At 45.6% G+C, this 22,859-nt stretch overlaps 1 protein-coding gene across 12 annotated transcripts in view; it reads right to left on the bottom strand.

Moving 5' to 3' along the window:
• The window catches only part of CHKA (choline kinase alpha), a 71,556-nt gene that overhangs the window by 1,973 nt on the left and 46,724 nt on the right, over positions 1-22,859 (bottom strand). For 5 of the 12 annotated variants that reach the window (XM_063644533.1, XM_055270433.2, XM_055270425.2 and 2 more), the window contains 8 exons: positions 19,889-20,002; positions 15,888-16,021; positions 15,354-15,458; positions 13,710-13,768; positions 11,192-11,279; positions 10,550-10,658; positions 9,284-9,390; positions 6,726-6,807 (listed from right to left, as the gene is read on the bottom strand). In XM_063644533.1, the coding sequence (XP_063500603.1) occupies positions 6,726-6,807; positions 9,284-9,390; positions 10,550-10,658; positions 11,192-11,279; positions 13,710-13,768; positions 15,354-15,458; positions 15,888-16,021; positions 19,889-20,002 (798 nt within the window). Of the gene's footprint in view, positions 1-6,267; positions 6,608-6,725; positions 6,808-9,283; positions 9,391-10,549; positions 10,659-11,191; positions 11,280-13,709; positions 13,769-15,353; positions 15,459-15,887; positions 16,022-19,888; positions 20,003-22,859 lie in introns of those variants that run through there. The other 7 variants (XM_055270388.2, XM_063644510.1, XM_055270379.2 and 4 more) reach the window with 4 other exon arrangements.

Raw genomic sequence — 22,859 nt, forward strand, 5'->3', positions numbered from 1 at the left:
TTCCAGCATCCCTACAAGCTCCCATGGGCCTCTTGCAGTTGGCCACAGGCAGCCACCGACTCAATTTCTGTCACTATGGACTGGACTTTTCTTTCCTAAAGTAGCACATAAATGCCACTATACAATATGCACCCTCGTGTCTGGCTTCTCAGCGTGATGTCTCTGAGTGGCCTGTGCTGTCATGCATTGGTGCCACCTTCCTTTGCACTGCCGAGTGTTCTCAGTACACGGATCTGGCACTGTAGTATCCACGCACCTGCTGACTGGCATTTAGGCAGCTTCCAGTTTGGGACAATTACAAATGAAGCTGCAGACCAGGCGAGGTGGCTCACACCTGTAATCCCAACACTTTGGAAGGCCAAGGCAGGCGGATCACTTGAGGTCAGGAGTTCGAGACCAGACTGGTCAACATGGCGAAACCCCCTCTACTAAAAATACAAAAATTAGCCGGGTGCGGTGGCACGCGCCTGTAATCCCAGCTACTCAAGAGGCTGAGGCAGGAGAATCATTTGAACCCAGGAGGCAGAGGTTGTGGTGAGCCAAGATCGCACCATTGAACTCCAGCCTGCGCAATGAGAGTGAAACTCCATCTCAAAATGATAATAATAATAATAATAATAATAAAGCAGGCTGTTTGGTTTCTGGCTGAGTTATGAGTTCTTTATATGTCCTCAATATGAGTCCTTCATTAAATATACATTTGTAGTATTCCCTCCCAGTCTGTGGCTTGCCTTTTCATTTTCTCCATGCTATCGTTGTTTTTCATTTTGATGAAGTCCAACTGTGATGACATGTATGTGTGTTTTTGTCCATGGTCCCTGGCTCATAACTCCCATAGCACTTACTACAGTAAACAGAATCTCTCCCTCTCTGACCTTCTGCCGTCCTTTCACCTGCCCAAAGCTAGACTCTAATCTGACTGAGGGTCCTAAGACTCTTATTCCAGAGAGGGTCCTGCCCCATACCCTGGGATGAGGAATGCTGTGCAGAGAAGCCCGAAGAACCTGGTCAGGCCTTGCTGGGTTTAGATCACACCTTTTTTGTCCAATCACACTTCAACATGGTTGTCCACGTTTCAATCATGCCTATCCAATGACATCTCCATAAAATGCCCAAGAGGACAGGGTTTGGGGAGTTTCTAGAGAACTGAATATGGAGGCTGACAGGAAGGTGAAGAAGAATGAGTTCCCCAACCCACCCACAGGGACAGAAGCTCCTGTGCTCGGAATCCTTTCAGACCTCACCCCACCTATGTATCTCTTCACCCTTAAGATACCCTTTGTTAGCTAGGCATGGTGGCGGAATGTCTGTAGTCCCAGCTACTTGGAAGGTTGAGACAAGAGGATCGCTTGAGCCCAGAAGCTGGAGACCAGCCTGGGCAACACAGTGAGACCCTGTCTTAAAAAAAAAAAAGTAATACACTGGTAAACTTACGTGTTCCCCTGAGTTCTGTGAGCCGCTCTAGCAAATTAATTGAACCCAAGGGAACGTGGGAACCCCAATATATGGCTGGTTGGTCAGAAATTCCAGAGGCCTGGACTTGCAACTGGTGTCGGAAGTGGGGGGCAGTCTTAAGGTCTCAACCCTCAATCTGTGGGGTCTCTGTCCCCAGGTAGACAGTGTCGTAATGGAATTGGAGGACACCCATCTGGTGTCCACTCCAGAACTGATTACTTGTTTGTTGGTGGGGAGAACCGCCCCCGATATGGTCACTTTAGTCTTCTGTGGTGATGATTGTTGCTGATGAAAGGAATGGGAAAAAGCACTTTGGTTTTTATATGTTTCCTGCTCACAGCAACTTACTCTGTTTTTTCCTCTGTTATGGCTAGTGCTTTATGTAACCCAAGAAATCTGTGCTTAGGTCAGTAAGCTTTTCTTTTTTTCTTTTTTGAGACGAAGTATCGTTCTGTCGCCCCAGCCAGAGTGCACACTCCGCTCACTGCAAGCTCCACCTCCCGAGTTCACACCATTCTCCTGCCTCAGCCTCTCGAGTAGCTGGGACGACAGGCACCTGCCACCAGGCCCGGCTAATTTTTTGTATTTTTAGCAGAGACGGGGTTTTACCGTGTTAGCCAGGATGGTCTCAATCTCCTGACCTCGTGATCCGCCCGCCTCAGCCTCCCAAAGTGCTGGGATTACGGGCGTGAGCCACTGCGCCCGGCCTAGGTCACTAAGCTTTTCTCTTGTGCTTTCTCATAGAAACTTAATAGTTTTAGCCTTCACATTTAGGTCTATTATGTTTCAAGTTGACTTGTTTATGGCACAGAATCAGGTTGTTTTTTCTCCATGACTCTTCAAATGTTCTTGCATCATTTTTTGAAAATACAATCCTTTCCCTCTTAAATTACCTTGGCCTTTCTGTTGAGTACCAGTTGATTACATACACATGGATCTATTTCTGGGCACTGTATTCTGTTCCATCTGATTTGTTTTTTGTTTTTGAGATGGGGTCTTGCTCTGTTGCCCAAGCTGGAATGCAGTGGTGTGATCACAGCTCCCCTGACTTCCCAGGCTAAAGTGATCTTCCCGCTCAGCCTCCCGAGCAGCTGGGACTACAGGCATGTGCTACAGACACCCAGCTAATTGTTTTGTATTTTTTGTAGAGATGGGTCTTGCTATGCTGCCCAGGCTGGTTTCCAACTCCTGGGCTCTAGTGATTCTCCTGCCTCAGCCTCCCAAAGTGCTGGATGACTGGCTTGAGCCACCACACCTGGATGATTTATGTTATCTTATGCCAGCACCACACTGCCTTGACTTCTGTGCTTCAGAGAAGTCTTATAACCAGGTAGTAGAAGTCTTCTTTGTTCTTTTACAAAATTATTTTGGTTATTGCAGACTCTGCATTTTCATATAAATTTTAGGATCAGCATGTCAATTTCTACACAGAAGCCTGTGGGGGTTTTGATTAGGCCTGTGGGGAATGTACAGGTCAGTGTGGGGAGAATGTGCATCTTTACCATCAAGGTGGTATCTTCTCATTTCGCTTATTTTTTACACTCTTCCATAGTTTCCAATGTACATATCTTACGCTATTAAACATTTTTCCATGTACAATTGTTTCTACCATGTAGAAATCCAACTGATTTTTGTATACTGACCTTGTATCTTGTGACTTTGATAAACTCATTCATTAGGTTAAGTAACTTTTCTGTCGATTCCTTTATTATTTTAAATGCACACAATCATGTCACCTAAAGAATAAAGACAGTGTTTCCTCTTCCTTCCCAGTGCACCTACATTTCCTTTCTTTTTCTTGCCTCACTGCACCAGCTAGGAGCTCCAGTATAACACAGAAGACATGCAGTGAGAACAGGCATCCTTGCGTGTTCTGTACTTGGGGTGGGGGTCAAAGGGGACATTTCCCTGTTACCGCTAGTGATAATTTGGCTGTGGGTTTTTCTTCTTTTTTATTGAGACAGAGTTTCACTCGTTGCCCAGGCTGGAGTGCAGTGGCGTGATCTCGACTTACTGCAACCTCCACCTCCTGGGTTCAGGCGATTCTCCTGCCTCAGTTTCCCGAGTAGCTGGGATTATAGGCATGTGCCACCACCCCTGGCTAATTCTGTATTTTTAGTAGAGACGGGGTTTCTCCATGTTGGTCAGGCTGGTCTCGAACTCCCGACCTCAGGTGATCCACCTGCCTTAGCCTCCCAAAGTGCTGGGATTACAGGCATGAGCCACCGTGCCTGGCTGGCTGAGGTTTTTTCATACATGCCTTTATCTGGCTGAGGAAGATCCCCTCTAGTCCTAGTTTGCTGAGATTTTTTTTTATCACATTGGATCTTGTCAAATGCTTTTTCCTGTGGTCCCTGAGATAATCATACGGTTTTTCACCTTCATTCTGTTAATATGAAGAATTATATGAACTGATTTTTTCAAATATAAACCAGCCGTGCATTCCAAGGATAAATGCCACTTGGCCATAATATATTATCCTTTTACATATGTTAGTGGATTTAATTTTTGCCAATGTTTTGATAGGGATTTTGTGTAATGTTTCTTCTTTTTTTTTTTTTTTTTTTTTTTTTTTTTTTGAGACGGAGTCTCGCTCTGTCGCCCAGGCTGGAGTGCAGTGGCGCAATCTCGGCTCACTGCAAGCTCCGCCTCCCGGGTTCACGCCATTCTCCTGCCTCAGCCTCTCCGAGTAGCTGGGACTACAGGCGCCCGCCACCACGCCCGGCTAATTTTTTTTTGTAGTTTTAGTAGAGACGGGGTTTCACCGTGGTCTCGATCTCTTGACCTCGTGATCCGCCCGCCTCGGCCTCCCAAAGTGCTGGGATTACAAGCGTGAGCCACCGCGCCCGGCCTTCTTCTTATGGAATATAAACATTTAAGCTACAAAGCTGTAAGTTCCTAGATACTGCTTTATGTATATCCCACAAATACTGACATGCTATGTTTTCATTATAATTCAGTTTAAAATATTTTCTCATTTTCTTTTTCTTTGACCCAGGGTTTATTTAGAAGTGTACTGTTTAATTTCCAAATAATTGAGAATTTTCTAGATATCTTTTGTTGTTGATTTCCACTTAAATTTCACTAAGAACATATCCGGTATTATTTCAATCCCTTTGAATTTATCAAGACCTGTCTGATGGCCCAGCATATGGTCTATCTTGACGAATATTCCATATTCATTTGAAAAGAATGTGCACCCTGCAGTTGCTGGGGGCGTTTAATGAACATGCATGAGGCCAGGCTGGCAGGGAGAGTTGTAAGGCCCTCTCCCTCCTTCTGCGTGTTCTTCCTTGTTCTAACCACAGAAGAGGAGTGGTGAGATCTATGTTTTTTGTTTCTGAGATAGAGTTTCGCTCTTTTTTTTTTTTTTGAGACCCGGAGTCTCGCTCTGTCGCCCAGGCTGGAGGGCAGTGGCGCGATCTCGGCTCACTGCAAGCTCCGCCTCCTGGGTTCATGCCATTCTCCTGCCTCAGCCTCCCGAGTTAGCTGGGACTACAGGCACCCACCACCAGGCCCGGCTAATTTTTTTGTGTATTTTTAGTAGAGACGGGGTTTCACCGTGTTTGCCAGGATGGTCTCGATCTCCTGACCTTGTGATCCACCCGCCTCAGCCTCCCAAAGTGCTGGAATTACAGGCATGAGCCACCGCACCCGGCCAGAGTTTCGCTCTTATTGCCCAGGCTGGAGTGCAATGGTGCCATCTCGGCTCACTGCAAACTCTACCTCCCAGGTTCAAGCGATTCTCCTGCCTCAGCCTCCCTAAGTACCTGGGATTACAGGCATATGCCACCATGCCCGACTAATTTTTCTATTTTTAGTAGAGATAGGGTTTCACCATATTGGTCAGGCTGGTCTCGAACTCCTGACTTCAAGTGATTCAACCACTTCGGCCTCCCAAAGTGCTGGGATTACAGGCGTGAGCCACTGCAACTGGCCGAGATCTCCAACTTTAATCATGAATCTGCCATTCTCTTCTTTCACTTTTGTCAGTTTTAATATCATGTCTTTTGAAGCAAGACAAGGGTTTTTAATGTCCTCTGGATGTACTGATGCCTTTATTATCACAAAATGCCCTTCTTTATCTCTAGTAATATTCCTTGTTACGAAGTATCCTTTGTCTTACAGTATCATTTGACCATGACTCAAATCTGCTTTAAAAATCCAATGTCCCCTTCTTTTACCTAATATCATCTTTGCATTACCAAACCTTCTGCCTAGAAGTAGAAATCATTCTAGTATAAGACTGAGGAGGTCAAAATGAACTAGTCCCATCCCTGTCCCAAAGGAAGGCAGCTCACTAAACTGTAGACGTTTGTGTTATCCCCCACCCCAAGACAACTCACCAACATTCATTCACTATGGAACAACAGAAAGGTTTGTCTGAAGGTTAAAAATACTCTATTTCTATGTCAATGACATTCTTTTTTTTTTTTTTTTTTTTTAGACAGAATCTTGCTCTGTCACCCAGGCTGGAGTGCAGTGGCATGATTTCAGTTCACTGCAACCTCCACCTCCTGGGTTCAAGCGATTCTCCTGCCTCAGCCTCCTGAGTAGCTGGGATTACAGGCACCTGCCACCACGCATGCTAATTTTTGTATTTTTAGTAGAGATGGGGTTTCTCCACGTTGGCCAGGATGGTCTCGAACTCCTGACCTCAGGTGATCTGCCCACCTCAGCCTCCCGAAGTGCTGGGATTATAGGCGTGAGCCACCGCACCTGGCTGACAACTCTTAAGGTTAAAATTAAATGACAGCCTAGCTTGGTTACAAACATGCCTGTGAAAAACAGGAGATCTAATTCAATAATTACCAGCTTCCAACCCAAAGTCAGGCACTACAGGCTGGAGAATGAAGTGGTAACCGATAAATAAAACCTTCCACAGCACAGGCAGGAGCCACCGACTCTTCTTCACTTACTGTCCCCTGTGTCAGAAGGGACTGAGGTCAGAGCTGGACTTCCAGGGTGCAGATGCCCACATTCCCCATCAGGATTGCAGGCACTTCTCTGAAGCAGGGGAGGCAAGGTCAGCTGGCCTGGAAGTGAGGGCAACCTCCAAAGGCAACCACAGCATCAATGACAGCGGCTTCTCCCCTGGCTTCCTGGGCTGAGCCACACTGTCCTGATGCCACCAGGTCACCACATTCGGGTACTTGGGGAGACAGAGAACCCTCTGTAAGGAATGGTCATTTGCTGCCAACATTCACAAATACTATAGCATTTTTACCTGGGAGTAGGAAGGAAAAAAAAAAAACGCTGCTAAAACATACCATGTACCCAAATTCAATAGATGAAATCTTGGCTTGTACAATGGACCAAAGTCCCCAGAGGAAATGAGATGCAAGGGCAAACCTGGAACGACAAAAGCAAGAAACACATCTGAGACATACGGTATCAGTTACAGGACTGATGAAATGATTTCATGCCAGATGGACATTTTAACTTGTGTGGATGCAAACCTAGTTAGTGTTGGCAAATCATGGGTCTATATTTCATGGGACTAAGAACAATGGGAATACCACTCCCACACCCTTCCCTCATCTGCTAGTGACAGGTGCACTGGTGAGTGTGAACACACACAGCTGGCCGGGCCATGGCACATGTAAATGCCACTTGGCCATAGTATATTCACAAGGCGAATATATTCACATTCACAGGGTGCAGGTGAAGGCCTGGGTGGCCATGCTGGCAGAAAAGAAAGCAAGCTTGCTACAAGGGAGGGTGCACAGCATCAGCAACCAAGAGGCAGACTTTTGCTGGAGGCAGGATGAAGCTCTCACTCCTTGAGCAAGAGACTTCTCAAATCCCATCCTTGTCCCATCCCCTCCTGTCACACAGAAGTGAAAAGAGCAGATGAGAGAGCGTGAGCCACGTCACCATCTCTAGGCTGTACCAAGCCCCCAAGTCACTGTGAATCCAAGTTCCTCCTCAAACAATACCCTGAGGGTTCATCCACATGAAGATAAAGCTCAAATTTAGGAGTGCCTGCTCTAGTATCCTCCAACCCTACTCTCTATTCATCCTGTGGTCCCCGGCCCACAAGAGTCCCGTGTGCGACCCTTTCTGTCTGGGTTCTCCTCCATCTGTTTTTTTCTATGTCCACCAGTTCAAGAAACAGAAAGAGATGATGTATGCTGCGGTGGAGCCCAGCAGGTAGGCAGATGTGACATCACACTTAGTGTAGGGGGTGAGCACTCTGGAGGCCACGAGATGACTGTGCTAAGTGCAGTGGAAAGATGAGGTGGGCCACAGTGACTTAAATAGCCATTTTACCAAAAAATGTCACAGGAGACCCCAAATAATAGGAACAACCCACAGGCCTCTTGACTAAAGAGATGGACAAATAGTGGTCTAGACCTTTGCAGAATCTGGAAGTTTCAGGGCCCTGCTTTGAAAACTGTTGAGAAAACAGTTAAAAGCAAGACTTAAAACTGAAAAACATAAGTTTAATCATTTTCTAGGAGAAACTTAAGAGTTAAAACACAGCATATGGTGCCCACCACTCCACAAGCATCAGTGACAAGTTTGCAGGGCCAGGTGCAGTAGCCCACATCTGTAATCCTAGCACTTTGGGAGGCTGAGGCAGGAGAACCACTTAAGCCCAGGAGTTCATGACCAGCCTGGGCAACAGAGCAAGACCCCATGTCTACAAAAAAATACAAAAATTAGCCAGGCATGGTGGTACGTGCCTGTAGTCCCAGTTACTTGGGAGGCTGAGGCAAGAGGCTTGCTAAGAGTTAGAGGCTGCAGTGAGCCATGATCGCATCGCTGCACTCCAGCCTGGGTGACAGAGCAAGACTCCATCTCAAAAAAAAAAAAATTCTATAGGCTCTGGGTAGCAGCAGCCCTGTATGGCTGGGTTGTTGTGTCTGGATGACAGTTCAGAATGCCACAAAGTGTCCTGACCCTTCTTGGACATGGGACCTCTTCTTGTGATATGGTTTGGCTCTGTCTCCCCACCCAAATCTCATCTTTAATTGTAATCTCCATGTGTGGAGGGAGGGACCTGGCAGGAGGTGATTAGATCATGGGGGTGGTTTCCCCCATGCTGTCCTCACAATAGTGAGGGAGTTCTCACAAGATCTGATGGTTTTAAAAGTGTTTGGTAGTCCTACCTTCTTCCCTGTCTCTCTGCCCCTCTCTCTCCTGGTGCCATGTAAGACGTGCCTTGCTTCCCCTTTGCCTTCTGCTATGATTGTTAAGTTTCCTGAGGCCTCCCTGGCCATGCAGAACTGTGAGTCAATTAAATCTCCTTTCTTTATAAATTACCCGGTCTCAGGTAATACCTTTGTAGCCATGTGAGAACAGACTAATATACTTTGCTTGCTGTATGCTCAGATATGAAAGCTCTGCATAGTCTCAGCCACAATGGAGAAGTAGCAGATTCCATTTTTGACAAAGTGCAAGTCCTAAAGATGTACGATTAAAAAGAAGCTCCTAGGCCAGGCACGGTGGCTCACATCTGTAATCCCAGCATGGGGAGGCCGAGGTGGGTAGATCACCGGAGGTCAAGAGTTCAAGACCAGCCTGGCCAACATGGCAAAAACCCATCTCTACTAAAAAATACAAAAATTAGCTGGACATGGTGGCAGGCACCTGTAATCCCAGCTGCTTGGGAAGCTGAGACAGGAGAATTGCTTGAACCCGGGAGGCGGAGGTTGCAGTGAGCCAAGATTGCGCCACTGCACTCCAGCCTGGGTGACAAAGCAAGACTCTGTCTCAAAAAAAAAAAGAAGCTCTAAAATACTCAAAATTGCAAGTCAGCATCCCAAATATAGGCTATAAAGAGGAAAGCTATCTTTACAAATCAAAAAAGGAAAAATGTTACCTATTGACTTCAAGCAACATTTCTTCTTCTATAATGGATTTTTCTTCAGTACTGAGGTTTTCAAAGTCATTTTGGAATGCAGGCAAGTAACTGGAAATAAAATGGAGCTTAAAAAAAAGTAATTGTGTTAGGATCAATGATGGTTAAAATAGACAATGTCAATAGCTGTCACTAAGCATATGCATCTACTGTGACACACTGGGAGACACACACTCGACATGATGTTCAGCATCTCCGACACCCTGGGGCTGGCACCAGTGAGCCAACCTTTGCTAGGTTTTCAGCTGCTCTCTCTCCCCAGGATTTCTAGTGGAGATACAGTGTCTAGGCTCTTCAGCATACTTTTTCCATTTAGAGTAGCACTTAAAATGTAAACTGGAGACCATTATTTTGGAGGCAGGCTTGGTGCACCCTCCCAGTCCTACTCAGCTTCAGCACTGCTACCAAGGCTTCAGTGCTGGGCTGAGGAATGGGAGAGAAAGATCCCAGGAGGAAATTCCCATGAGAACTGATTCTCCACACAATCACCAGCCTCCTCCCATCATTCAGGACAGGAAAGGGAACTGTTAACACCAAAGACATTTCCTCCCACTACTAAACCCTGGTGCCCGAAAGATTACTTCTCTCTCCATAGTGTGAAATGAATAGAAAAAGGTCAGTGATCACAAAAAGATGGCCAGAAAGCAGAATCAAGGCTGGGCTTTTCGGAAAACACTAGAAGGAACTACAAAGGATGACAAAGCTCTTCTCTGAATACAAGTATCTCTGGCACAGAGATTTTTAATAAGCTGGACTAAAAGGTCAAGTTTGTGTCTACATTTAACAGAAACAAAATAACATTTTTTAACATAAACCAAATTTTAAAAGGTTATCTTTAAAAATGAAGATGTAGGCCAGGCATGGTGGCTCATGACTATAATCCCAGCAGTTTGGGAGGCTGAGGCAGGAGGATCACTTGAGCCCAGGATCACTTTGAGACTAGCCTGGGCAACTTGGTGAAATCCCATCTCTACAAAAAATACAAACAATTAGCTGGGCGTGGTGGCATGCGTCTGTGGTCCCAGCTACTTGGGAGGCTGAGGTGAGAGGATCACCTGAGCACAAAAGGTCAAGTGTACAGTGAGCCATGATCGCACTACTGCACTCCAGCCTGGGAAACACTCAGAGTGAGACCCTGCCTCAAAAAATAAAAAAGAAGATGTAATTCTAACTGCATGAAATTGACATGTAATTTTCCTATCAAGTATACAAAAACTCATCTCCTACCTGTTGTTTCTTGGTGGGATACTTCCGGATGTTTGCTCTGAAAAACGGGTATTTTTCATAGCTATAATCATATATCCACTCACAGAAGTGATTTCCAATGTCGAATCCCCTGAAATAAGACATAAGACAGTGCACAGAATGAGGCAAACCGTATGCCTGGAGGCTCCTTGACTGCAGAAGAAAGAAAGGCTGAGTTCCGAGCACACCACTCCTGTTGCCATCCGGACTTGCTGAGGGAGCAGGACTGTAACTGCTTTAATGACAGAGAGAGACAACAGGTGGTTGTCAGCATCACAGCTGACTAAAGCTATACAGGTGCACCTGAACCACGACTCCAGAAAATTGTGTCTCCTAGACCAGGATTTATGAGAAGAAAATGATCTCTGAAGTCAAAAGAAAATGCCAAAGTCTGGACTGAATGGCATGGCTGTCCCCAACTAGCGCCATCTGCTAGGAACAAAGAGGGCCGTGCTGCTTCACCACAACCATCACGGGCCACTGGACGAGAAGCCACTGATTCCAGGTGAAGCAGCTTGCAACTCAGAGTGGCGTTTTGACTTATTTTCTCTAATAACTGTTAATTAAGCATATCATAATGATAAAACAATATTGAGATGGAAACACTGGACTGTAACATATTACCTGTAATTGTAACTGCTGTATTCAAAATCAATGAGCATCAGTTTCTGTTTTTCAGAATTCTCTCGGCCTTCCAGCAACAAGATATTACCTGCAAAAGGTTTGGATAACATGCTTTATGTTTTACAATAGAAGGATCAAGTCCTTGAACAGCAGAGCCAAGAGAACAGATTTGATCCTTTAGGGAATCCTAACTGAATGTGGCTTTTGGTCTGCAGACATCACCAGGGCCTAGACAGAGCGTAGAAGTGCTCACGGGAGGCATACCCCTATGCAGGGTGGCTCCTGACCCACCTGGCCATGAGAACCCCTGCTCACAGCCCTAGTTCTTGCCAGACCCCCAGGCTCACTGTGGAACAAAGCCTGGCCTCTTGCTCTGCTCTCAGGACAGTACTTCCCAAATGTTCTGCATGGTGGCATGCAGGAGCTCATGCTAGCCAAACACCACCCTCCGCAGCCCTGGGACTTGGTTTGCTGTCTGCAGGCTGGCTGGCTGCAGCACTCCAACTGGGGAGCTGTGGGAATGCCCTCTCGGTAAGAAAGGCAAGGGAGAGCTCAGCTGCCACAGGGGATCCCCTGCTTTGTTTTTGCCTGCTTTTCCTTCCCAAGGAGACCACAGGCAGCATTCCTACAACACTATTTGCTTTAGTATTGGATTCTGGGTCAGGAGTTGGTCAGCCATCAGCCTGGCTCTGCAGGCCTGCGTTCCTGAGATCCCCACACTTGACATGATGTTCAGCATCTCCGACATCCTGGGGCTGGCACCAGTGAGCCAACCTTTGCTAGGTTTTCAGCCGCTCTCTCTCCTTAGGATTTCTAGTGGAGGTATACTGTCTAGGCTCTTCAGCATACTTTTTCCATTTAGAGTAGCAATTACAACGTAAACTGGAAACCAGAAAACGTGTATTGGCTCACACTTGTAATCACAGCACTTTAGGAGGCGGAGGTGGGAGGATCACTTGAGTCCAGGAGTTTAAGACCAGCCTGGGCAACACAGAAACTCCATCTCCACAAATAATTAGCCAGGTGTAGTGGTGTGCGCCTCTGATCCCAACTACTCGGGAGGCTAAGGCAGGAGGATCACTTAAGCCCAAGAGGCTAAGGTTACGTGGAGCCTAAATTGCGCTACTGCACACCAGCCTGGGTGACACAGTAACAGTCTCAAAAAAAGGCAAATTGGAGGCAGACACACAAAGTAGCAGAACAAAATTAATGTACAACTGTTACCTCTTCGATCCCTCCTACACTTCGCCATCATCAACACAGCTATCTCCTCCAGTCCCCTCTCTCTAGTGATGTCTGTGCCATTTATCACCCCCTCACCACCAGAAGGGCAAGGATAATACACAAAGCTGTAGCTGTAATGTCTACACCCTCCTTGACTTGAATTAGCCAGTGATGAGCAGCTAAGTAGTAAAAGGTAATTTGGCTCAAATGAATGGCTTATGGATGACAGGTCTTCATGAGAAACTGTTCTCAGGATTAAATGTAAACTGCTGAGCCTGGCAAAGAAGGGCTCAAGGTGGGACCTGAACTACTGTGACTAGAGGAGGCAAGGTCAAGGCAGAGCGAGGCCATGTCAGCAGCACCAGTGGGAGCTGCATAGTGGGGGGCCTCTGATGAGACTGTTCAATGTGCAATTGCGTGGGATGAAGTTTTGTTACAGTAAGGAACATATCACTGTCGTGTTTTCAAAGCAGAGAAGCCCGAAGTAATTAATAGCACAGTGCACTGATACTAGGAGAGAAGGTGTTAGGATTACATGTGTTGCGATAAGCAACACTATGCTGTGTGGTGCAGAAGGGGGAAGGGCCCGGGACTGAATGGGATAGGCAGTGGATCTTGTTCTTTTATTGCTTTTTCAGGTTAAAAAAAAATCATACATGTTTACTGTAAGGAGTTAAACACTGAAAAAGTAATACGTGACTTAGAAAGTTTAAGTTCTTTATCCCAACTCCCAAGTTTAGTGAATATTCTTTCGGATTTCTTCCATGTAATTTTTTTTTTTTTTTAATACAGGATCTTGCTCTGTCTTCTTTCGGATTTCTTCCATGTAATCTTTTTTTTTTTTTTTTTTTTTTTACAGGATCTTGCTCTGTCATCCAGGCTACAGTGCAGTGGTGCGATCATAGCATACTATCGCCTTGAACTCCTAGGCTCAAGCCATCCTCCTGCCTCAGCTTACCAAGTAGCTGGGACTACAGGTGCACACCACTATGCCTGGCTAATGTTTTTATTTTTTGTAGAGATGGGATCTTGCTATGTTGCCCAGGCTGGTCTAGAACTCTTAGGCTCAAGCAATCCTCCCACCTTGGCCTCCCAAAGTGCTGGGATTACAGACATGAGACACTGTGCCTGGCCTCATACTCTAAAAAAAAATACAAAACCTCATTGTCTGGTTGTATCATAATTTAATGTACCTAATACTCTTGATGCTACCTTGCATTTTTCAGACACACTGCCAGTAATTTTGTAAGTATACACACAAACCTCATCTGTAAAAGAACATAGCAATTCTTACCTTCTTGACAGTCATTATGACAAAATACAACTGGAGATGGAGTAGATTCAAGCAATGATCTGAAAAGAAAGGTTTCACTGTTACCCATCAAGCTTCTCAGTCAGCTGCACACAGTCTTGCTTTCTACACATGGGCAGCACCAAATTCGTGCTCCAAAGCAACACACAGTTTCAGAGTAGTATCTGTGATGTGAATTCTGACAACTGTGTCATTATGTGGCAACAACTCCACAGGCCCTCTGCACTCAGCTCTTCCCCCGGAGGACCTCTGCATGTGCCGCTCCCTCCTGGAGCCCCTTTCTCTGCTGGTCTCGGCTTGTATAGCACCCCCTTAGACAGCCCTTCTCTTACCAGTGGCCCAAGCAGGTCCTCCTATGCAGACTAAGGGCCTACTTTGATCTGTTTCTGTCACAGCACTTATCACAATTTGACATTATTTTATTGTTTACTTGTTTTCCCTCAGCAGCGATCATCAAGCCTAGCAGAGGAGGCACATACCTGAGTACTTAAAGGTGTAAATACTTGTGGCTGGGTGTGGTGGCTCACGCCTGTAATCCCAGCACTTTGGGAGGCCGAGGTGGGCAGATCACGAGGTCAAGAGATCAAGACCACTCTGGCCAACATGGTGTAACCCCATCTCTACAAAAATACAAAAATTAGCTGGGTGTGGGGGCATGTGCCTGTAGTTCCAGCTACTCGAGAGGCTGAGGCAGGAGAATCACTTGAACCCAGGAGGGGGAGGTTGCAGTGAGTCAAGATCGCGCCACTGCACTCCAGCCTGGCAGCAAAGCGAGACTCCGTCTTATTAAAAAAAAAAAAAAAAAAAAGGTGTAAATACTTGTTAGTGTACAGATGTGAGTGGCCTGCGCCCAGCATCACTCTGAGGACAATGACGGCCTTGCTTCAGAGATCAGTATGAAGATTCTGTTTCTCGCAAAAGCCAAGGTTGAACTGTAAGGAAGAAGGATCTTCCTCACACTCCCCAGCCTGCCCTTACTCCCTTCTCCCCACCAGAGAAAATCCACCCCGTTAGACACTCTACTGCCCTGGCCACCAAGCCACTCCTTCGACATTTTCCTTCTCTATGGAACCTTCACAAACTGACTAGAGGCCACGTGTGGGCCTCTAGTCCATAGAGTCCATAATCTCTAGTCCTCTAGAGAACCATAATTCCAGATGACAAAACTTATCGGTTTAAATTCATCCTGGCCGGGCGCGGTGGCTCACGCTTGTAATCCCAGCACTTTGGGAGGCCGAGGTGGGCGGATCACGAGGTCAGGAGATCGAGACCACAGTGAAACCCCGTCTCCACTAAAAAAATACAAAAAATTAGCCGGGCGTGGTGGCGGGCGCCTGTAGTCCCAGCTACTCGGAGAGGCTGAGGCAGGAGAATGGCGTGAACCCGGGAGGCGGAGCTTGCAGTGAGCCGAGATTGCGCCACTGCACTCCAGCCTGGGCGACAGAGCAAGACTCCGTCTCAAAAAAAAAAAAAATAAAAAATAAAAAAATAAAAAAATAAATAAATAAATTCATCCTGTAAAACCAATGTAAAATGCCGGACATAAGGCAAGCTCAATCAGTGTTTACTGACAACAGTTTTAGTGACTAAGAATATTTAAAGTCAGGAAATAGAAAGAAAACTCACCTCAGGTTTTCCAGTTCCAAGGGCAGATTGTAACTGAGCAATTTGTGGAGCTTTTTAATTCTGGATTCCTCAGTAAATTTAATTCTCAGCACTTCCTTTAGATACCTATTAAAAAAAATTTTTAAAAAAGAACAGAACAAAGAATCACTGATCAATTCACCAAGGCTTGCTGTTCTTGGGGCTTTGGTTAAACATTCAATCCCAGCGCAGTCACAATGCCAGTGGGACCCCTCTGACTGCCATGACTGAGGGGAAGAGGAGTGGCCTTGGGGGTTCGTGGCATTCTAGGAAGGTGACTTTCTGCCCCTTCACCCGTTCAATAGCATTTTTGCTTAAGCCTTCTTTCTTGGTTTAGGAATTGACTTTTACACGGAAGAAAGACTTACTTATGAGACAAGTATCACCAGCTGACACCCTGCACTTCAGTGAACTAGGAAGACCTCTGATTACTGTAGCAAACAAATGCTCACTTCTGGTACTTCTGGGAGCCACCACTGTAAAACTACATTAGGACCAAGTGATTTGACCACTTACTTTTCCATTGTGCCAAAAAGCCATTTTGGTTCCTTATTGAATGGCATTTTCATACCATGAAACGTAGCCATTTTCTCAGCGATTTCTGCAGAAATATCTGGCAAACTTAATTCTTCAGTATCTAATCGCCGGCTCTGAAATAGAAAAGGGAGTTAAAAACTGACATTTACCAAGTAAACTAAAAAGAGCGAGATCACACAGTCTTAGGAATGAGAAGTGTTTTTGTAGTGCATTTAAGTCTCACCCAATGCCCCAAATTCCCTTAGGAATGGACACTGTGTCCCTACAGACAGTGAGCCAGCAATTGCTATGGCACTTCTACAGTGAGGAGCCGGCCACTCCAAAGATCTATTTCATTCTGAACCCCTTTTAACTATGAGAACTCTTTCCTTAAATTTTATTGAACTACTACGCTATCATCTATTATTCTGGCCTCTAAAACCATACTGAATGTCTATTCACTACCCAATGCTGAAGTCCATATCTTCAGCAGTTTATCACATGGCCCCGCTTCCAGCTCCTCCATCAGCTGGGACATTCTACTCTGATGTGCTGCAGGTGAGATGTGGGGTCCAGAACAGGTCCTAACCAGGAGATGCGTCACAGAGACAGGGGGGCCATCTCCAGCTGCTCCCAGTGGTGGTGTCAGCACCTGGCCTGGCACAGAACAGGTGTCCAGGGCAAAGTTGGGCAAAGACAGTGTCTAGAGGACTTCCTCCTGGCCTCTGCATCCTGCACTTCCCCTAAATCAGCCCGAGGCCATGCTTGTTTGGCTGCCCTTTTACAGGAGGCCCATGGGAGCTCACAATCAACTGAGACCTCTACAGCTTCCTCATGCGACCTGCCACCCTGCAGAAATCTAAAGAGAGGTTTCTGTGAAAATGCAAAGAAGTACAGCACAGGGGTAAGAGTGAATGCTCCCAACTTAGGGAAACCTCAGTTGAAATTGTGGCTTTAATTCTCATTTCAAAGCTACATGGCCATCAAAGTTACCTCATACATCTGTGTTCCCATTTCTATCAAATGGGAATGAGGACATGAAATCTCTCACAGAGTTGCCAGGAGAGCCAGAGGACAGAATGCAGGTGAGGTCTCCGGGACAGCACCCAGCCTAGGGTGCAGCTCAGCAAGTGGCAGATGTCTGCTACTGAGAGCTAAGAGCTCACTGTAAGCATTGGACTCAACCTTCTATTCAACTCCCTCCAGAAAGCACTGTTACCACAGCACTGTCAACAAATTACCATGCTGCAATAAGAACAGGGACTCCACTTCCAGCAGTAGGACACACAGGACTTATTAAGGTAGCTCACTCAGCTTTCAAAACCGCCATTAATTTGGCAACAAGGAAAATCTGAAGCTAACATGCTCAGATATGAACAAATCTCAGTATTGCAAATTCCTTCCCGAGTACAGAGAAAGAGAAACAGACTACCTACCATCCCTAGTGGCCCCACTATTCTCACATGCCCTTTGAAAGATGGCTACAGGAATCATGAAACTAAATCACCTGATCCCAAGCAGTGAAGAGTAAACCTAAGCCAGGTGTGGTGGCTCATGCCTGTAATCCCAGCACTTTGGGAGGCCAAGGCGGGAGGATTGCTTGAGCCCAGGAGTTTGAGACCAGCCTGGGCAACACAGGGAGACCCCATCTCTACAAAAAAATAAACAAAATTAGTCAAACATGGTAGCATGTGCCTGTAGTCCCAGCTACTCGGGAGGCTGAGGTGAGAGGATCACTTGGGCCTGGGAGGTTGAGGCTGCAGTGAGCTGAGATCAGGCCACTTATACTTCACTATACTGGGCAACACAGTGACACCCTATCTTAAAAAAAAAAAAAAAAAGCAAATCTAGAAATAACATATGGTATTAGGTTGAATCAAATGAAACTGCCATTCTTGTTGGTCAAAAACAGTCAAACACCGACAACGTCATATGGTTCAAACCTAGTATATAATAGAATTTTTAAAAAATCTTCACTATGGCTGGATGCAGTGGTTCACACTGTAATCCTGGTGACTTAGGAGGCTAAGGCAGGAGAAGAGCTTGAAGCCAGGAGAGTTCAAGACCAGCCAGGGTAACACAGCAAGACCCATCTCTACAAAAAAATTTTTTTAATAAGCTGAGTGTGCTGGTGTTCACCTGTACTCCCAGCTACCTGAAAGGCTAAGGCATAAAGATCACTTGAGTCCAGGAGTTCGAGGCTGCAGTGAGCTATGATCATGCTACTGCACTCCAGCCTGGGCAAGAGAGTGAGACTCCCATCTCAAAAAAATTTTAATATATAATGAACAATATATACAAGAGCATAGATAGAACTTAAGAACTAGAACAAAATCAATTCCACAGATACTATAATCTACGTGTCCTGATGCCTGCCCTTTTTGTCCCCAAGATATTTTTATTATTCTGAATTGTGTTAACACAATTCCCTTACCTTTTCCAAAAATAGAACTTTTACTACATGTGCATATATTCTTAAACAATTTTTAAAATTTATCAGGCTTCATAGAATGGTATGATACTACTTACAGTCTCCTGCAGTTTGATTTTATCATTCAACATTATGTTTGTAAGATTCACCTATATTTCCACTTATAACCATATGAGGTTCTATTATTTGTAAAATTCTTTCAAAAACTTATTATCTCGGCTGGGCGTGGTGGTTCACGCCTGTAATCACAGCACTTTGGGAGGCCAAGGCAGGTGGATCACCTGAGGTCGGGAGTTCGAGACTAGCCTGGCCAACATGGAGAAACCCTGTCTCTACTAAAACATAGCCAGGTGCCAGGGTGCAAACTAAAGGTAAAAGCCGGCGCAGTGAAGGCACCATCCACTCATCTAAACACATCCTCAGCCCTGGCAGCTAGCACGACGCTAGCACAGATGGACAGCACCACTGTCAACTAGAAGAGGATACCTCTTCTGGGGAGACAGAGCACAACTAGCCTCCCTGTTTCTGGGCTGTGGGATTAGACAAAGAAATCCCTGCCTCTGATCCCCAGCCAGACGCAGCAGAGCACCCCTCTGTCAGGCATCCTAGTGCTGGGCTCCATCTGCACAGATGTACAGGGCAGCCCTGGACATGCCCAGGCCTCTCATGGATAAGACATCTCATGCAGCAGGGCAGGAAAAGCTAGCGGCTTTTGACTCTAGTCCTCAAGGAGCTTATGCTCAATTAAAATAGGAATATCTGTTCTATCTAGGAAGAGAGTACAGGCTGACAAAGACCAGCACTGCCAACCAAAGAAGTATTGCCAGGGCTCAGAGCCACACTTCAACACAGGGTTCATGAAAACCCTTAGGCATGAAGCATTGTGCAGGGCATGGAGTTGGGGGTGGGTGGGTAGAGGAACAGGAACTATGCTTTAGATATGTACATGTAACTCTAAGACATGGTATACTGGCAAATGTTATAGCAACATTAAAACTGCCTTGGGACAATAAGAAAGGGAAAATAATCCTGACTGCTTAGAAATAAGACTGCAAGGTCTTGGAGCAAGGCCTTGAAATCTAAGAATTTGACCAGCATATGGGGACAGGAAGATGGGAGGTAGGGAGACTCAGTAGGAATGCACAAAACAAACCAAGGAAGGGTGATGGGAAAGAACAGGCATGGCCCCAACAGGGCTACAGTCAGAGACTGAGCAGGGTACAGTCAAGGCCAAGGTGTTCTAGCAGCAAGTTCTATAAAGCAAGGCCCTAGAAGTTGAGAGGAACAAGGTGAAAAGGGCAAAGTCTCAGGGTACACAGCCTCAGGGGACAATGAAATGGTAAGTTTCATATATATTTCAAATTTGGACGAATATACCTTTACAGGAAAGAAAGAGGTTCTGATATAAGTACAAAATAAATGTTGCTTTTCATGATTTCTGATACAGTTCAATGACATAGGTGAGGTTAACAGTGAAAACATAGCATTGCAGGTTCTTGCAGCAATGAGACAAAGAAGCCATCTTCTGTCTGTGGCATATGTCAACTGAGCGTTTATGAACAAATCTTACCGGGATGAACTGCTCCAGTCGGCCTTGGGGAAAGATGCCATAGAGTTTTGGCCCAAGTGACCTCTCTGCGAGAATGGCAAACATAACGCTCTCCAGAACCATGGCCTCGGCCCCCTAAAACAGATGGCAACAAATCAGGTGTTTACTGTTTGCTACGCGCCAGGCATCAGAAGTACTCTCACAGGAGTGTTTCATCTGATCCTCCGAGTATTCTTTCACATGGGCACTACTGTTATCATCATCCCCATTTTAAATATGAAGAAATAGAGGTTCCAAAGTCACACATCGTGTCATTTGCAGGATTCATGCTTGCAAGCACTATGCTATATTGATAAGATTTAAAATATGAGTTTAATTTAGGTCACTAGATCCAAAAATAGAAAAATATCCATCAGTGCTTTTATTGCTTCTATTTATTTCACAACCTACATAGGCGTCTCACTCTTGGCATCTCACCAAAGGCCACAACACCATCCATTCTGGTAAGGGTTGATTTGTTTTTGGTTGAGTGTGTCTAGTTAAAGCAAAGGATCCAAAGGACCTTCTGCCTACTAAATTAGGCTCATGGGTCCAACGAGCCTGAAAATTACTGATTTAGGTCCAGGGTCTATGACTTTCTAGTCCAAAGAGCAGCCTAGCATGCAGCATCCTAGATTTCTATTTTCAGTTGCCACACCCGGCCTTTTCCTGTTATTGAATGTTTGTTGTCTTGCTGAAATCTCTATGATGCTGTCTGTTCTATTTTCGTCCTAATAATTAATGTGGGATCTATCATCATTTTGCCTTCAAAATCCATGCTTTGATCTCAAAGCAAATTCAGTCCTTGGTTTTTCCCCCTTAAACAGCACATTACAGCATAAGGGTTTCCATCTGTTGGAGTGAAGGAGTCATTCTTACCCAGAGGTCCACCTGAATCTCTTAAAGAGCTTTTACCGGCCCGGCGGTGGCTCACGCCTATAATCCCAACACTTTGGGAGGCTGAGGTGGGAGGATCACTTGAGGCCAGGAGTTAGAGACCAGCCTGGGCAACACAGTGAGACGCCCCACCACCACCAAAGTCTCTTTAAAAAAAAAAAAGAGCTTTTGCAAAGAGATTCCTAGGTCTTACCCCAAGTATTAAAAGAGAGGCACCAGCAGGGCTGTTCTGAAAAACTTTCATATGATTATAATTCACCCCCTGTGAAGAAATGTGCTGTGCAGGAACATGATCCCAGAGAAACCTTCTCTAAAACACATTCACATTACCAAAAACTGAGAAACCAAGAGGACAAACTTATTAGGAAATGATACAGTACTATAGTAAGAAGAAAAAAAAGAAAAGCTACTTCCAAAGGTATCAGACCACATTAAGGCAAAAAGTATTTTGGTCACTTCTACATTTTGTGGGGGTAAATGGATTTGTCGGTAATCCCCCCACAATTATCGTCTACAACCATCATTTGCATAATCCTCACAATTATGGCCTGTCATCTTGTGAGGCTCAATCTTTCTTAATTTGTGGTTTTGTGTATATGACAATAGACTGATAACATCTATCTATCAAGCTAATGAATTTTAGGGTGGGATTTGATATCAGACAGGTTTTATTTCTTAAAACCTTAAAGAATGACAACAAAGATCTAGTATCTCTACTTAGTTGTCAAAAGGTTTCCAAGCACTTTTTAGTCCTATGGTAGTGTCGTCCAGAGGTGCAGTCCCCATCTTACTCCAAGCCCAACGTCACAGAAACTATCCTTGGCATTTAAGCAAAGGTCTGCAAAGCCTCCTCCAAGTCTCTGCTTAGACATTATGCGCCCCTGCTCCCTGGGGGCAGCACAGTCCTGGTGCTCTGGAGACTGTGGTCCCCACCACCACTCTCATGCTGTGTAAAACACAAAAGTAAACAGGGGCTGGGCATGGCAGGACAAGGGGGTGCTGGACTTGGAAGTTCAGCATTTTGCACATCCCGTCCACTGGGAAGGATTCTCGGAGGTGACTTTATTTACGTGTGGCATCGTCAACACATGTCACCAGCACTAGCCAGAATCCTCTCCAGAGCTGAGTCAACCCAGAAAGGACATAGAGAAGAGGGAAAGAGATGTAAGAACTTTCCAGTTCTCTTTAGCACTGCCCTAAACATTGTAAACAAAAACACCCTTATTCTTATGTAATACTGTAGTTCAATATTTATTCACAGTAGGAAGAAAGGGGGAGATGGTGTATGGAGAGAAAGATTTGGAGGAAGAAAATGAGGCCGGGTGCGGTGGCTCACGCCTGTAATCCCAGCATTTCGGGAGGCCAAGGAGGGCAGATCACCTGAGGTCAGGAGTTTGAGACCAGCCTGGCTAACAGGGTGAAACCCTGTCTTTACCAAAAAAGTACAAAAACTAGCTGGGCATGGTGGTGGGCGTCTGTAATCCCAGCTACTCAGGAGGCTGAGGTAGGAGAATCGCTTGAACATGGGAGGCAGAGGTTGCAGTGAGCCGAGATCACACCACTGCACTCCAGCCTGGGTGACAGAGCAAGACTCTGTCTCAAAAGAAAAGAAAATGAAAGAGAACACCCAGGCACAAGCAAGAAAAGTGACAGGCTAAGGACAGCAGAGAATCCTAGAACAAGTGTATCAACTACTGGTGGTCTTCTTGTCATCACTAAGTCTCCAGGCACCTTCCTGATTGCTTCTGAAAGTGAGCATGGTAAAAAGGGGGGTTGGACAGACATGGCTGGGTTCTCTCCTGCACCACGCACTGGTTTAGCCACAGCTGGTGACAGTGGAGGGAAAACTGGTCCTACTTTTTCACATATCTCAACTTGGAACAATTTACTTGGGCTTCAGAAATAAAGACTCATTAATACGTTTGCCCAAAACACACTCAATGTCTACTATGTCCTGGCACTGTGCTAAGCGCCAGGGAACCAACAAAGAACAAGACACATAAGGCCCCTGCCCACAACGGGGCTTACATGAGAGAGAGGGAGGGATGGGGAGAGA

The sequence above is a fragment of the Symphalangus syndactylus genome, chromosome 1 (assembly GCF_028878055.3).
Source record: "Symphalangus syndactylus isolate Jambi chromosome 1, NHGRI_mSymSyn1-v2.1_pri, whole genome shotgun sequence".
In the NCBI taxonomy this organism is placed as follows: Eukaryota; Metazoa; Chordata; class Mammalia; order Primates; family Hylobatidae; genus Symphalangus; species Symphalangus syndactylus.